At 45.0% G+C, this 14,150-nt stretch overlaps 1 protein-coding gene across 1 annotated transcript in view; it reads left to right on the top strand.

Moving 5' to 3' along the window:
• ST8SIA1 (ST8 alpha-N-acetyl-neuraminide alpha-2,8-sialyltransferase 1) overlaps positions 1–14,150 on the top strand; it is a 102,236-nt gene that overhangs the window by 34,324 nt on the left and 53,762 nt on the right. The window contains exon 3 of the mRNA XM_064734138.1: positions 13,845–13,954. Within this exon, the coding sequence (XP_064590208.1) occupies positions 13,845–13,954 (110 nt within the window). The remainder of the gene's footprint in view (positions 1–13,844; positions 13,955–14,150) is intronic.

Here is a 14,150-nt window from a genome sequence, read left to right as displayed (position 1 = left end):
TAGATGGTTTTATTATGCAGGGATTCTTACTCAGCCAGGCTGTGACTCTGTAACCGAGAGCAGAACCCCAGTGGAACTGGGTTATAGGATGGGCATCATTTGTTTGGTTTGCCGTAGCTGAAGGAAAGAGTGCACAGTTCTTTGGGGTTTTAAATGCCTCCATGAGGCTTTGGTACATGCTGAATTTGCCTGATCTAAGCCACAGCTGCTTCTAGTCTTACCCAGTAAAACTGAGTGGTGGGAGGACCTCAGATGGTGAAGAGCATGGTGGAGTCAAAGCCCCGGAGATGTTCAAGAAACAGCTGGATGTGGCACTCAGTGCCCTGGGTTAGTTGACAAGCTGGTGACAGCTCAAAGGTTGCACTTGATAGCTCTGGAGGTCTTTTCCATCCTAAATTATTCTGTTATTATGTTTTCCTCTGCTCCCTCCATTTGTTTCTTTGTGCTGTTTTGATCTTCTCTGATCACAGAAATACTCTGGTTCCATTCTCAATCAGCATGTTGGGATGACATTTGTCTGTGGAGTTTAAGTCAATTTGATGTTATTTTAATACTCTGCAGAGCAGGGTTTTGGAACACTGGAAAATTATTTTGTTAAATATCTCGTTAGTGGATCAGGTGGGGTTCCTTTTTGAAATCTCCTTACAACTTGAGTAAATATGGAAAACATAAGTTGTGCAGGATTGCTGACTTGGCAGCAATCCAAGTCAGTCACTTCATAGCCCTTTTCCCTGTAAATGTAGGGAGTTTCTCCTGGCAAATATGTTAATACCCTGTTGTGTTTCCAAAGAAGCTAAATGCAGTACACCTTGTAAAAATGTGAAAGATAGGTATTTGGCTTTGATGAGTAGCCTTGCCACTAGAATTCATAATTTTTCAAGAAGCATTTTCTCTGAAATGAAGCTTTCAGAGTCTTCTTCCTTTCACTAACATATGCCTAACTACCACTTAACTTGCAGTGAGTGCACTCCAAATTCCTGTCAGAAAGAGTAAATTCAAAAACCACAAGTTTTACTGCAAAATCTGTCTTTTGATTGCCATGTCTTTGTTTTGCCTTCAGTGGATGTCTAGCTACTTATTTGAGGGATAAAAAAGCTGTCTCTGCAAAAATTATGAGCTGAGTGAAAATTATTTTTGTCTTTGCTGGTGCGTTAAGAGCAATTTATGCTGTACTTCAATATTCTTCCCACTCTCTTGGGACTTGGAATAGTTTCATTTGGATGGAGGAGAGAAACTTGGGTTTGGGGGAAGGAGCAGGAAACAAAGCAGATGCAGTCGAGGCTGTGTTGCAGCCTGCAGGTTCTCCGGGGTTTGGAATTCTGTGCTTAGAGTGCCATGGGAAGGCTGCTGGGAGATCAGATCCCAGGCCAAATCCTGGAAAGCTGTGAACAATCAAAACAAATTACACATACCCCACATCTGGATTGCAATCAGAGTGCTGAGAAATGCTAGCCCAAGTTATCCTCTGTTTGAAATTCATACATAGAATGGCTCAAATTTAAAATGGACTGTAGAAATTGCAGATTTTTATGGAGAAAATAATTTTAATTTCTATCCTCACAGCTGCTTGGGCTGTAAATTGAATGACTGAGCTTTACCCTTGTGCTTTGGGTTCTTTAAGGCACTGCTGTGGCTGTGAAAACGGATATAAATTACAACAGTGTTTAGAGAAAATGAATTCAGGGTTGTCCAATCAGCTGTGTAGGCAATTACCTCATCTGCTGGGTCAGCACTGAGCACTTGCTCTTCTCATAAATTTATTACAAAATCATGGCAGTATTTTTTCATTCATGTTTGGAGTTCGTTGTTTTCTCTGTTTATTGCTTATTCCCAGATGGTATGGTGGCTAATTGCACTTTTGTTGCTGTGGTCTCTCTTTGTAGGTCCATGTGTATGATACATAGGAATATACAATTCAGGAATTTGGAAGTAACTGAAAATATTCTATCTACAAAGGAATTCTCTGTTGAAATCTCTCCATGTTAGGGCTTGATATTTCTTCATATGCACACGTGCTTCATGTTGGGGGGTTTTATCTGACTATGGTGTGAGCTTTGCCTTAGAGGTCTGTCCTTCAGAGCAACCTGTTCTGACACAGGCAGCCAGGCCAAACCCCTTTCTTTTGTCTGTCTGCCTGTGTACCATCATCCTTGGAATGGGTTGTGTGTGGCAGCTGGCAGAAGGGAGAAGTGCTGAGTGAAACCCTGCATGCTCCTATGCAGTGCTCTTGGGAAGGGGATTTTCTCACCTTCGTACCAAACTGTGAGGAGCTGTTCCTGGTCCACGCCCTGGGATGAGGGGCATTCAGGGTCTGAGGCTGGAGAGGGAAATTGCTGAGGGAGTGTTTGATCTGCACCCAGAGTGGAGCTCCTGCTCTGAAACACGTGGGGATTGTGCTTGTTCTGTGGGGAGTCCTGGTACACAGCAATTTCTGCAAGTTCACTGCAGCTCTGCTGGGATTGCTTTGCTGTGTTGAGTGGGGATGGCTGAATTTTAAGTAGGAGTGGGAGAAGTGATTTAAACAAAACAGTGTAGCCTGTGACCCACCACTTTGCCAAACTCGCTGTGAAAGACTTGCCCATTTTGAATTCTGATGTAGAATCATTGCTAATTTATCTTTAGCAAAGTGCTGTAAAACAACCTCCTCTTCACTGGAATATTTGGAGTGCAGAGTCTGCCAGTCAGTTGTGTCCTCCTCAGGCTTAATGAAACCTTGAGAATTCTCACTGCTTAAGTGGAGGCTGTGCCACTAAACTATCTCATGAATGAAAAATGCAGGCCATTAATTTATTAATATACATAAACTTTTCCGTTGAATCTGGATTTGATTTATGAAAGATTACAAACCTCACAGGCCTCCAAGATTTTCATGCAAAAGCTCAATGAAACTCAATAGTTCTGGTAAGGTTTTCTTTGGGATTTAACTGACATGAAACACCCAAATGTGCCATTGCTTTGCTGACAAAAAGAAGATGAATGGAAAAGAAGAGGATATGTGGGCTCTGGCAGTCCAAGAGTCACATTTGTTTGTGGTGAAAAGAGTACAGATCTATGTTGAAAGGTAGGAAAATCTAAGTAACACTACGAGGGGGATGCTGTTAAAAGAAGTCTGTTTATTCTGCATATTCTAGAAATCTTATTTACTGGGAGGAAAAGTGCACGATACTGTTGCTGACTTGGTTGTTAGCAGTGGGATGGTTGAATATCTGCCATTTCTAGCTGTCATGAATGGCATTGTCAGAGGACCAAGACAAAAATGGAAGGCCTGGGTGGTCCACTTGTGTAGAATGTTTACTAGAGATGCAAAAACGAAAGAGCCTAATCTGACTTTCTAATTACAGGTCATATTATAAGAGATTCTATACCTAGGGGAGAAACATTTTCTCTAAGTGTGACTTTTTTGGCTGAACATAATTGAGAAAGAATATATTGTACAGCATTCAAAAAGTCATTTTTCAGTCCTTTTTGCCTGCCCTTTAAAGGCTATCTATGGGTGGAGAGCAACAACACTTGAATATATCTCTTTAATTGACTTGGAGAACTCTAGAAAACAAATTAGAGATGCTGTGGGAAGATGAAACCAGAGGGCACAGTTACATGTAGTGACAGACCAGGAGGGAATGGCTTCCAGCTAACAGAGAGTAGGTTTACATTGGGTATTGGGAAGAAAGTCCTCACTCTGAGGCTGGTGAGGCCCTGGCAGAGGGTGCCCAGAGAAGCTGTGGCTGCCCCATCCCTGGAAGAGTTCAAAGCCAGGTTGGATGGGGCTCTCAGCAGCCTGGGACAGTGGATGGTGTTGAAATAAGATGACCTTTTAAGGTCCCTTCCAGCCCGGGCCATTCTATGACTTTATACGTCTCTTATCAAAAGCCAACAACCAACCTGTGCTGTCCTCCATGAGATCCATCATGTGAATAAAGAAAACTAAAGGAAAATTTAGAAGCTTAATTTTGGGGAGTATCAAAGTCAATCAGTTTTCAAAAGGTGGAAGATGATGACAATTCTTGTATGACATATCTTGGTAACAGGATGAAAAGTAAAGCAGTAGAGTGAGTATAAGAGGCAGAATGGAGTAATTTTCTCAGCCACAGAAACAAGTCTGGCCTAGGGATGTCTTTGGAAATGCTGCATGGGAGCTGCAGCCATCGTGTGTGAGTGTTGCTGTTCTGTGTTAGCAGGTACTGAGAGTGGGTTCAGCATGAGCCTAATTACCAGCCTCTCATCCCTGCTGGGGCTCAGGGACTCCTGCTGGTGCACTCCGAGCTGTTTGCTCCTTTACCCCATCCCCTCCCAGGTCACAAGGCTCAAATGTTTGCAGATAGAAGCTGTCCCTTCTCAGCCTAGCCATTAAACTGGGGCTGAGTAGGCCCCAAAAGCAAAGTGGAGGGAAAGGCTCTGGGCTTAGGCAGCTTGCTGTCGGGTAGTGCTTATTACTCAGGGAGTATTCAATCCATTCCCATGCTGTTAACAGCTTCCTGCTGCTCTGGGTGTTCATTAATTTGCCCTGGATTTGCAGCAGGTTTGGGAACTGCTTAAAGTGAAAAAAAAGATTGGTTTTAGCTTGATAGGAAGCTCAAAACCTACTTGCTCAATACCTTAAAAATAACAAAATAATATTATGTCCTAGCAACTACTGTGATTTCACAGAACCTTAAAATCATTAAGGTTGGAAAAGACTTGCAAGTTCATCAAGTCCAACCTTTGACTAATCACCCCCTTGTCAATTAAAGCATAGCACTGGGTCATTTCGTGACACCTCCAGGGATGGTGGCTCCACCACCTCCCTGGGCAGTCCATTCCAATGCTTAGCCACCTTTCTGTGGAGGAATTCCATCTGGAACTTCATTTCCATGGCTGTTTGTTCAGCTGGCAGAAGGGAGTTGCAGTTTATTGGAACTGTTCGTTGCGTTCTCCAGGGTGCAGCCTGGGGCAGAGGGTTAGTTTCAGGCCCTTTGCTGAGGGATGCAGTCACCCCTGGCAGAGGGGAGCTGCAGTTTATTGAAGCTATTTGTTGTGTTCTCCAGGGCGCAGAGAGTTTGTTTCAGGCCCTTTGTTCAGGGATGCGGCCCCGCCTGGCTGAGGGCTGCTCGCTGAGGGACGCCGTCACCGCGGCTGAGGGCGGGCCAGGTCCGGCGAATCCCAGCGATGTCCGGGGCCGGGCCGGGCCCGGCGGATCCCGGCGCTGTCCAGGGTTCTGCACCCACAAACCTCACACACGGGGATCACCTGGCTGCAGCAGGAGGTGCGCTGAGTTCTGTGAATTCTCTGGTGCCGAAAGCAAGGGAAGCACCGAGTCGGTGAGGAAAGGCCTTTGTGTGAGGTCAGATTTCAGATCCTAACGTGTAATTGAGCTGTCGTGGTTTGGGTTGGGCCCCTCAGGCCTGGCCTCCCTGTCTGGCTGCACTCTCAGTATGGGAGTGAGCCCCAGAGTACTTTCACAGAATCACGGGGTCGTTTAGGTTGGACAAGACCTCCAGGAGCCTTGATGCCAATCTTTGAATGATTTCCATGTTCTCAACTAGACCAGAGTGCTGAGTGCCACATCCCGGTGTTTCCTGAGCATTCCCAAGGATGGTGATTGCCCCACCTGCCTGGGCAGCCCATGCTGGTTCCTGGCCAACCCTTCAGTGGAGAAATTCATGCTGATGGCAGCCTGAACTCTCCCTGGCACAGCTTGAGGCCACCTCCTCTTGTGCTGTAGCCCATTACCTGGGAACAGAGCCTGACCCCCCAGCTGCATCCTGCTTTCAGTACTTGAGGAGAGTGAGAAGGTTGCCCTGAGCCTCCTTTTCTCCAGGGTAAGTATCCCCAGCTCCCTCAGCTGCTCCCCACAGGACTTGTGCTCCAGACCCTTCCCCAGCTCTGTTGCTCTTCTCTGGACAAGGCTTCACATAAGCTTGCAAAAAAGTGACATTTTCTGATTATTTTTTAGGGAAACTATATCCTTATATAATGAAAAAGCACTTTTCCCCACTTAATCTTATGTTGCTAAGTGTTTTATTATTGATGTAGAAGTGACTGCTGTTCATTCAAATCAGTCATGATAAGCTATTCATTAATTATTCTCGTGCCCCTATGTGATAATACATTTTAAGGAGTTGAGTTTTCATTACCAGAAAAATAAATAGCTAATGGAAGCTTCATTGGTTCTGTAATTTCAGTAGTTATTCTCCTTTACCTCCTTGGCCTTCTAAACTTCTGTTTTCATAACCTTTAGAGATGACATTAATGGCACTGCATTTCCCTCTAATTGCTTCCTTATTTGGTAAACATGGCTTTTTAAGCACGTTGGTAGGCACTCATGATGTGTGAATCCTTTGATGCTGCTGACCTCCTTTCTGACTTTCCAGCGAGGGCTTTTAACCTTGGCTCTGCTTCTCTGCAGAAAGACTGGCCTGAACAGAGTGCTGTAAATGCAGACCTGCACCGCTGCCTGATGTGCAGTCCTTGAAGGTCTCTGTGCTGTTATTTGCTTTTCGAGTCTCTGTGTCAGCTTTTCATGTCCTGTTAGTTACATCAGCCAGATCATATGCTTCTGCATGAGGGGTAGAATAAAGGTGTAAGATGCAGGCTGATACATTGTTAATTAACCTCCACATCTGTTGTGAAATTTGCGGTTTTCAAGGGCTGAAATTTGTCTTAAAAATTATGTTTTGCCTCCTTATCAATACGATAAGTGAAATTTTCTTAAGAGGCTTAATTTTTCTCATTAATATAGGAGAAAAAAAAATGGAAGCGTGCAAGTATTAACATCAGCAGTCTTCCCATGCTGCTGAGAAACCAATCTCAGTGTTTAAACTCTGCTCAAATTTCCTGGACAGCTCAGTCCTTGCTCCTTGTCTTTGTAACCAGTGAATCTCAGAAGATGTCAGTGATTCATCTGAGTTGTTCAGAGCTTACAGAAAGGCAAGGCTCGCTTGTTGATGAGAGGATCTTTTCCTTGTAGAGGCTTGTTGTTTGAGTTTCTGTCAAAATGGAAGTGTGTTGCTGCTTTGATACTTCCCATGATATCTAAATCCATATTTTGATGCCTGTATAAGTTGATTAATTACCTTTGCTGTATCTGCATATTCATATCAATAGGATCAGGAATTCAGGGATCAGTTTCTATAAGTGTTATTGTCCTTTCTGCAGTTAGGATTGACAGCCCTTTTTATTTTTTATGAGCTGAAACTAGGCTTATTTATTGCATATACTGTATCTTGCTAATAAGATTGTGAGGAACATGAAATTGTTGATAAACCCTTAGTAAAACTGGGAAAAGTAAACAGTGTTCTTTCCTGAACAATAGTTGGTCTTGCAAAATCTGCAGATATCTCCCTTGCTGGCTATGTGCTGTCCCACACTGCCACAGGGGAACAGTCCAACATTCTTTGCTTATTCCTACACCAGACATAAGTAAGCAGATAGCCTGCAGTTTTCCCTGTTCTCTTCTGGTTTCTGCTTGCTACTCAAACTGTGCATCTTGAAATCACTGGGGGAGAATGTACAGGCAAAAGTTGGAGGACTTTGTCATTTGGCAGTCATATTATTTGGTTTTATCTTCGTTTCTCTACCTGGAATGTAACAGTTATTTACTTTAGCAAAGGCTTTTGTGCGTGAGAGTTAGCGTGTGCCTGCAGAGAGGAGCTCCCTCAGCCAGGATATTGTGCACTGCAAGGCAGGAGATTAACTGCCTTGAAGTTCATACCTGCCTGTTCCCAGACCTGCAGGAGAACTCATTAAACTATCATAAGATAACTACTTGTTATCTTGTTTAATAGATTTACATGGCATTAACAAAGTAGTTTTCCGCCCAGAAGTGATGACTTGTGTTCATTCTTGTTTCCATGCAACACACAGCCACAACTTGAAAAGGTTTGGGTGCACTTTTTTTGGCTTAGGCTTAGAGCATTTTATTCGTGCAGCCCTGGTTGACAGGCAGCTTTTTATCCTCTGCTCAGACTTGGAGCAGACTGAGGAGCAGGGCAGTGAGTGCTGGAGTGGCTGCTGTGCCTTTGTGCCACCTGAGCCAGTGGTGTGGGAGGCAGTGCCGGCCCGGGCAGCGCCTGCATCACTCCGAGAGGCACCCAGGAGTGCAGGGAGGGAGGGAGGGAGGCCAGCAGAGGCAGCTGCTCATGGGTTCTGGTCATGCTGCTCCTCCAGGAATTTGTGTGCTAGTTTTCCTTCTTCTGCCATTTCCCGGGGCGGTGACTCCGCAGAACATGTAAATGCAGCTGTTTAGGAGGCAGCCTAAGTTCTTCTTGAGGCTTCCCAACTGTGGAAATGTTGGAAACTGTAACATCTCCTGGAATAAGAGAAAACCTCCCCACGCCCACAATATCACCAAATGATATTTTCTTTTTATAATTTTTAATTAAATTTTGGGGTCCTAATGGATTGCAGGTTGTAAAGTTTGGATCCAGAAATCTTGCAGATCTTTGGAATTTCTCACCCGTTTATTATTTTTGTCTTGTCAGGGAGGATACCCTTGGCATTGCCAGAGCATTCTTTATTTAAACTACTGTCTATGATATAAAGTCAGTAGTCTGTTCCCATCTACAGACGTGCTTTTTTTGGTTTATTTTTTCCATAATCCCACACTGTGCTGCCCTGGCTGTATGGAGGCTGACTCTATTGAATTAAATGTCACATCAGCAATGTGAAACGTTTTTAATTCCAAGCAAGTGCTCCCTTGCAGTGACATCATGCTGGGTAGAAAGCTGCTAAAGTTCACACCATTTTGAAGTTCCCACTTAAAGTGCAGCTGGAACTAAAAGTGACTGCCAGCTTAGTCACTGCTGCTCCGTGCTTTATGTGAATAATGTTGCAAAGTGTTCTCTCTCTCTTTAGCTGTGGCTGCTCTCAGCTCATGGATCCTTTTGGGTGGCAGAGCTTTTCCTGCAGCAGCCCTGCAATGCATTTAGCCTTCAAGTGATCCATGTGGATCCTGGAATAGTTCCTGAGGGTCTAATCTTGTGAAAATGTGAATAGTTCCTGAGGTTCTAGTCTTGTGAAAAACAGTACTGCCCAAAGCAGGTATTTGCGGGGAGCACAAAGTTTGCATGTGGGATGTGAATCCCACCTCAGGGCTGAATGAAGACGCTGCTGTCATGGCTGAGACATGGACACCTGCAGAGGAGCTTGTCCCACCTGGGCAGCTTCTCTGTGGTACAAACACCGAGCTTCAGGTTTCAGCCTGTACCAGCTGGCAGTGCCAAAATGAGCTGGAGAAGGCAGCTGGAGCTCCATGTGGCATCTCTTCTTTATCTTCTTTCATGGTCACTGCCACCATTGCTTCTTGTAATAGTCACATTTTAATCAGAGTCCCACCTGTTGCAGTGGGGGAGAGTGGGTTTAGACTAGGTATGTGGAATTTGGGATTTATTCCTGTGAGGGAGGTGAGGCAGTGGAGCAGGTGGGGCCCGGTTCCCTCTCTGTGCCCCTGGGCCACTCCTTGCTCCGGGCTCCTGCTCCTGGCTGGAGAGGAGGAGATGGGAGCAGCAGTGCCCCCGTTTCCCTGTTGGGACACGCCTTCCCTGGCACTGATGGGTTCTGTGGCCGAGCTGGTGTCTCGCAGCTCTGAGGGTGGCACCAAGGGCCAAATGTGGCCTGTGGACGATGGAGAAGGAGCCGCTGCCACCCTGCAGCACCTGGCAGCTGGAAAGGCACCAGGACTCTCAGGGTTCAGCTGGCTCCTTGGCGAATTCACTACAGCCTCACCCTCCTCATCGTGATGCTGCCTGCTCAAAAGGGACAGCAGAATCACAGCATCTTTCCAATTCAAAAGGCTGATTTAAAAGATAAATTATTCTAATTTATGTTCTCAGCATTTTCAATGATTTTTGTATCTTCAGCATTAAAGCAGAGGCTGAATACTGTAAATTTTCCTGTTTTTCCAGTAAGAACCTGGTTTCTGATTAAAGTCTTTGGCAGTGAGTGGGCACAAAATTAGTGCATTAACAACCTAACAATGAAATCAAAGTGATTTAGAGTAGCATTATCTAAAATTATTTTTTGTTACTATGTGTAATGTTCTTTTAAGTGATGACAATGATTTATTTCTGCTTAGATGAATGATGAAACTAATCAGTGCATTGCTTGAGAGATGCTTTGTTAAATTAGTCCCATGTTCAATTGGGAGTCTTGAATCCATTGCTCTGTGTGCTTATTTGTCATTGAATTTGCAGGGGGATGTGCAGGTTGTTCTTTTGCTTACATGAATATGAACTAGAATGCCTTCACTGATTGCCAGTGGAGTTTCATTGTTGAAGGAGGGGAAAATGAGACAATGGGGCCTTCCTGGCTCTGGTGTTGTTGGGCGATACCTTTTTAAAAATGCTTCATGCAATTCATTTAATGAAGTGCTTGACTTATGTTTGCAAGGGAATTCCTCCTGCTTATTTCCAATATGCAAGGTGTTACTATTTAAAAGTATTTGAAATTCTATGGTAATTATTGCTTAATAATGGGGATAAGTTGGTGGGTTTCTGGTACATTTTCTCTATCATACGAAATAAACTGAGGCTGGTTTTTTCCAGTCCACCTGCAAGACTGTGGCCATTCATAAAAATTTCATGAATGAAGAAAATAACATGTGTTGACAATGAAAATAACAGTTTCAGAAAGCTAATATTAGTGGAAATGCTTTTGTTACAAGTCTGCTGCCTAAAGCCAGCATTTGTTAGGCTAGCTTAGAATTCTGAGGAGAAAAACAGCTGTGGTTTTTGTGAACATTTAGCATAAATGACAGCTGGGTCCCTTTAATGTGAGAATTTACATACTGTCACCTATGAACTGATAATTTGCCTAGCAAAGTGTTGTGATGTGGAAGGTAAAGAGGGAAAGCATTAGAAGGCTTTGTGGAGAGAGGAAAAAAAGCCATCTATATATTTCAGAGTTGCTTATGGGCACACTTGAGTCTAGGACTTGCGTCAGTTTTGTGTGAGCAGACAGTTTTGTGTTGCTTGGCAAAGAGCTCCTGGGATGTCCCTGCAGTGTCAGCAGTGACACAGCAAAGTCGTGTGCCAGATGGCACGTGCAGGTTCTCCCAGGTCATCCTGAGGAATGGCTCTGCCCTGAGCCCCGAGCGCCTGCAACGTCCCCAGGCAGCAGGGACAGCTGGTCCTTTGGGCTCTGCATTACCCCTGCAGGCTGGGAATGGCCATGGGGCCTGGAGCCAGTGGAAAAGGGCGCCCTTGTGGGAAAGGGGCCATCGGCTCTGGTGTCTGTGCTGGGGAGGCACAAGTGTCTGTGGGCATGGTGGCTTTCACCAGGAGCTGTGTCCAGCCTGGTTTTCCTCTCTGTGCATAGGGCAGGTGGATCTGCACAGGTCAGGCAGAGGGACACCCAAATGATGATATAATCTGCCCTTCCTGCTTTCCTTTGGCTTCCTCACATCACCCTGCCAGCCCTGAGCTCCTTTTGTCTCAGACTCACTGAAGGGATACCCAGTCCAAGATGTGATCCAAACTGGGGAATTTTGTTGTTAATCAGTAGCTATACCTTGGCAGGAGTGATTGAGTAGTTGCATTGTGAAACTTGTGGAAATTTATAGGCTTGGCTAACCCTTTGTTTTAAGGGAAAGGGAGTGCTGTTCTGAAATGAATAGCCTGCTTGGATGAGAGCCACTAGGAGTGAAGTCAACAGGACTAGGCAGTAAATGGGGGGAAGAAGAATTAGAATGATAAGCAAGAGAGAGAACTAGCAAATAAGGGTTTGATTAATGAAAAATGAGTGTAATTTGGAACATGTGTGTTGATGCCATTGTTTGTTAAAATGTAGAAATTGTATATATTTACACAAAGTGTGGGTTCCCACCAAACTCCCTACTTTGCACAAACTAAAATAAAAAATAGAACTGCCTCACCTTGGTGTGGGAATTTTCTGTACACACCAGGTAGCAAGGCTGTGCTCAGGATAAACAAAAAGACAAGAGTTTGAAAACTTGATCAGCTTCTGGAAACTAAAGTATGTATGCAAATGAGAACTGGCATTGTCATCTCTGAGCAGAACAGGAAATAAGCTTCCCTTGAAGGACAGCAGGTCATCTCAAGCACTATTAAAGGCTGTCTGCAACTCGCAGAATTTGGAAGCATTTAACAACTGCTAAATGTGTGTTTGGGGGGTCTGAAGGCACAGAATTTGTGACAGTGCCCACTACCCTTAAAAGCAAGAGTTAACGTCTGCTGCCTTTGTGGTTTGGCACAGCCTTTGTGTAACCAGCTGTCTTGAGGGGAGCTTTGATGTATCTTTAGGAAAGGTACTGTTATTTATAGAACACATCTAGTCTGCATTTCCTCTGCTTCCCACCCCCATGCCTTTACAGAGAATGTGAGCTCTCATTGGATCAGGGTCATCTCACAGATGAGATGTTCTTTGAATCTCAAGATATGCTTCAGTAAGTGTTAAGTTAAAAAATCTTCTTGAGAAGGCAGATGCAGGACAAGAATGCAGCTGCACAGTCAGTATTTCTCTGCTGTGCTATCATGACTGGCTCTCAGGACACTAACATTTACTTTCCTCCTTAGGCATACCTTAAGGCAGAGTTAGTTTTTTCATTACAAAGCAAGTTGTGACTTTATGGAAGCTGAACAGAGTCTAGTTTGCAGAGAAAGGTAGACAAAGCAAGTAAATCTAGGAAGAAGAGAAATAAGGCATCAGGAATACGTTGTAAAAAACGCAGTGTGTGTGCTGTAATCGTGGCTCTGCTTTCTGGACCGTGTCCTGTATTGCAGTACCTGGTGAATATATGAGCCTGGCAGATGTTGCTGTGTACATGCCACTGAGGCCGCCCAGGGAGAGCTGTTCTGTGCTGCTGCCTCCTCTCCCCTGGCATCTGTGTCCTCTGAGGCCTGGGCAGTAACTCCTGTCTCTGCTGCACAGTCAGGCTGTGGCAGGTGTGATAAATAAAAATCCCTGCACATTGTTCTTGCTTGAGGAGAATATTAGCTCTTGTCTTGTAGACAAATCACATTCTGTAACTAAATCTCACTGCTTTAAATTCACATGTCTCTTCACCACCTTTTTTTCATGTGCTGGGCTGTTCCGAAGTGCTGTGTGCTGTTTACATGGCTGCCCCATGCTCACAAGAGGCTTGTGGCTGACAGGAACATGTCCCATCCATAGTCTGAGATCCTCAGGAATGAGGATATGCAGATCTAATACTGTGTCTGGTGCATCCCATGACCATTTGTCTTTGCACTTTCATGCCCTGTTTCAGCAGCTACAAGAGCTCCTCAGCTAAAATGGTCCCATTCTAATTTTAATTTATGCTGATACTAATTTGTAATGTATCTGGGCAACTGGCTGTTTGAGGAGCTGCTGTCAAGCTCCAAGTATCTTTGCCCAGGGCTCTGGATTGACCTGTCTCAGCAACACAGCCATGGAGAGAGCCAGGATGACTCCAGATTCCCAGCACACCTCTGTCATCTCAGCATTTCCTGTTCCTTCCTTCCTCTCCTCCTCGGAGGTGTCTTTTGTATATCAGCTCAGGAGCATCACTCTCATGGGTTGTTTGTCCTGTTTTCCTGGTTGTCTTGTTTCTCCTGTGTCCTTGCAGCTTTCCTGGAAGGCTTGTGAGGTGCCTGCCTTTGGCCAGTTCTGCCTCAGGACTAGAGGCAGTTTTGGTTTTGTAGAAAATCATCTTCTGTATCACGTTTGTTGCATCCTGGTGTGGGGAGCGGGGATCAGACTGGTTCTATGTATACTTACCAGCTCATTTCTGTGCTTTTTTTTCCCTTCACTCCTAATTCTCTTTTTCTTTCTGTTACTCTGAGCCCCAACAGCTCCCTGGGCTCTCCAGGAGTGGCTGCTCCAAGGATGCTTTTCTGCTGTGTAAAACTGGTGTTGTTTTGTGTTGCTAGGCTACTCCCTTCCAGCTGCCACTGAAGAAGTGCTCCGTGGTGGGAAACGGCGGGATCCTGAAAAAGAGCGGCTGCGGCAAGCAAATCGATCAAGCAGACTTTGTCATGAGGTAAGGCAGAGCCCTCAATGGCACCTGATCCCCCTCCCCCTGCTCTGCCTCAGCCCTTCCTGAGCTGTTCCCTTGGCATCCATCCATGATCTCTTGCCCTGGTGCCCTGCCTCTGCAGGATGCTGCACACAAGCAGTGTGGGTCAGTGTGAGGAGAGTTTGGGCTTGGTTCTGCAAGGAGACATGGGTGAGGGCAC

The sequence above is a fragment of the Zonotrichia leucophrys genome, chromosome 1A (assembly GCF_028769735.1).
Source record: "Zonotrichia leucophrys gambelii isolate GWCS_2022_RI chromosome 1A, RI_Zleu_2.0, whole genome shotgun sequence".
Classification (NCBI taxonomy): Eukaryota; Metazoa; Chordata; class Aves; order Passeriformes; family Passerellidae; genus Zonotrichia; species Zonotrichia leucophrys.
This window is presented reverse-complemented; position numbering and strand designations above follow the sequence as displayed.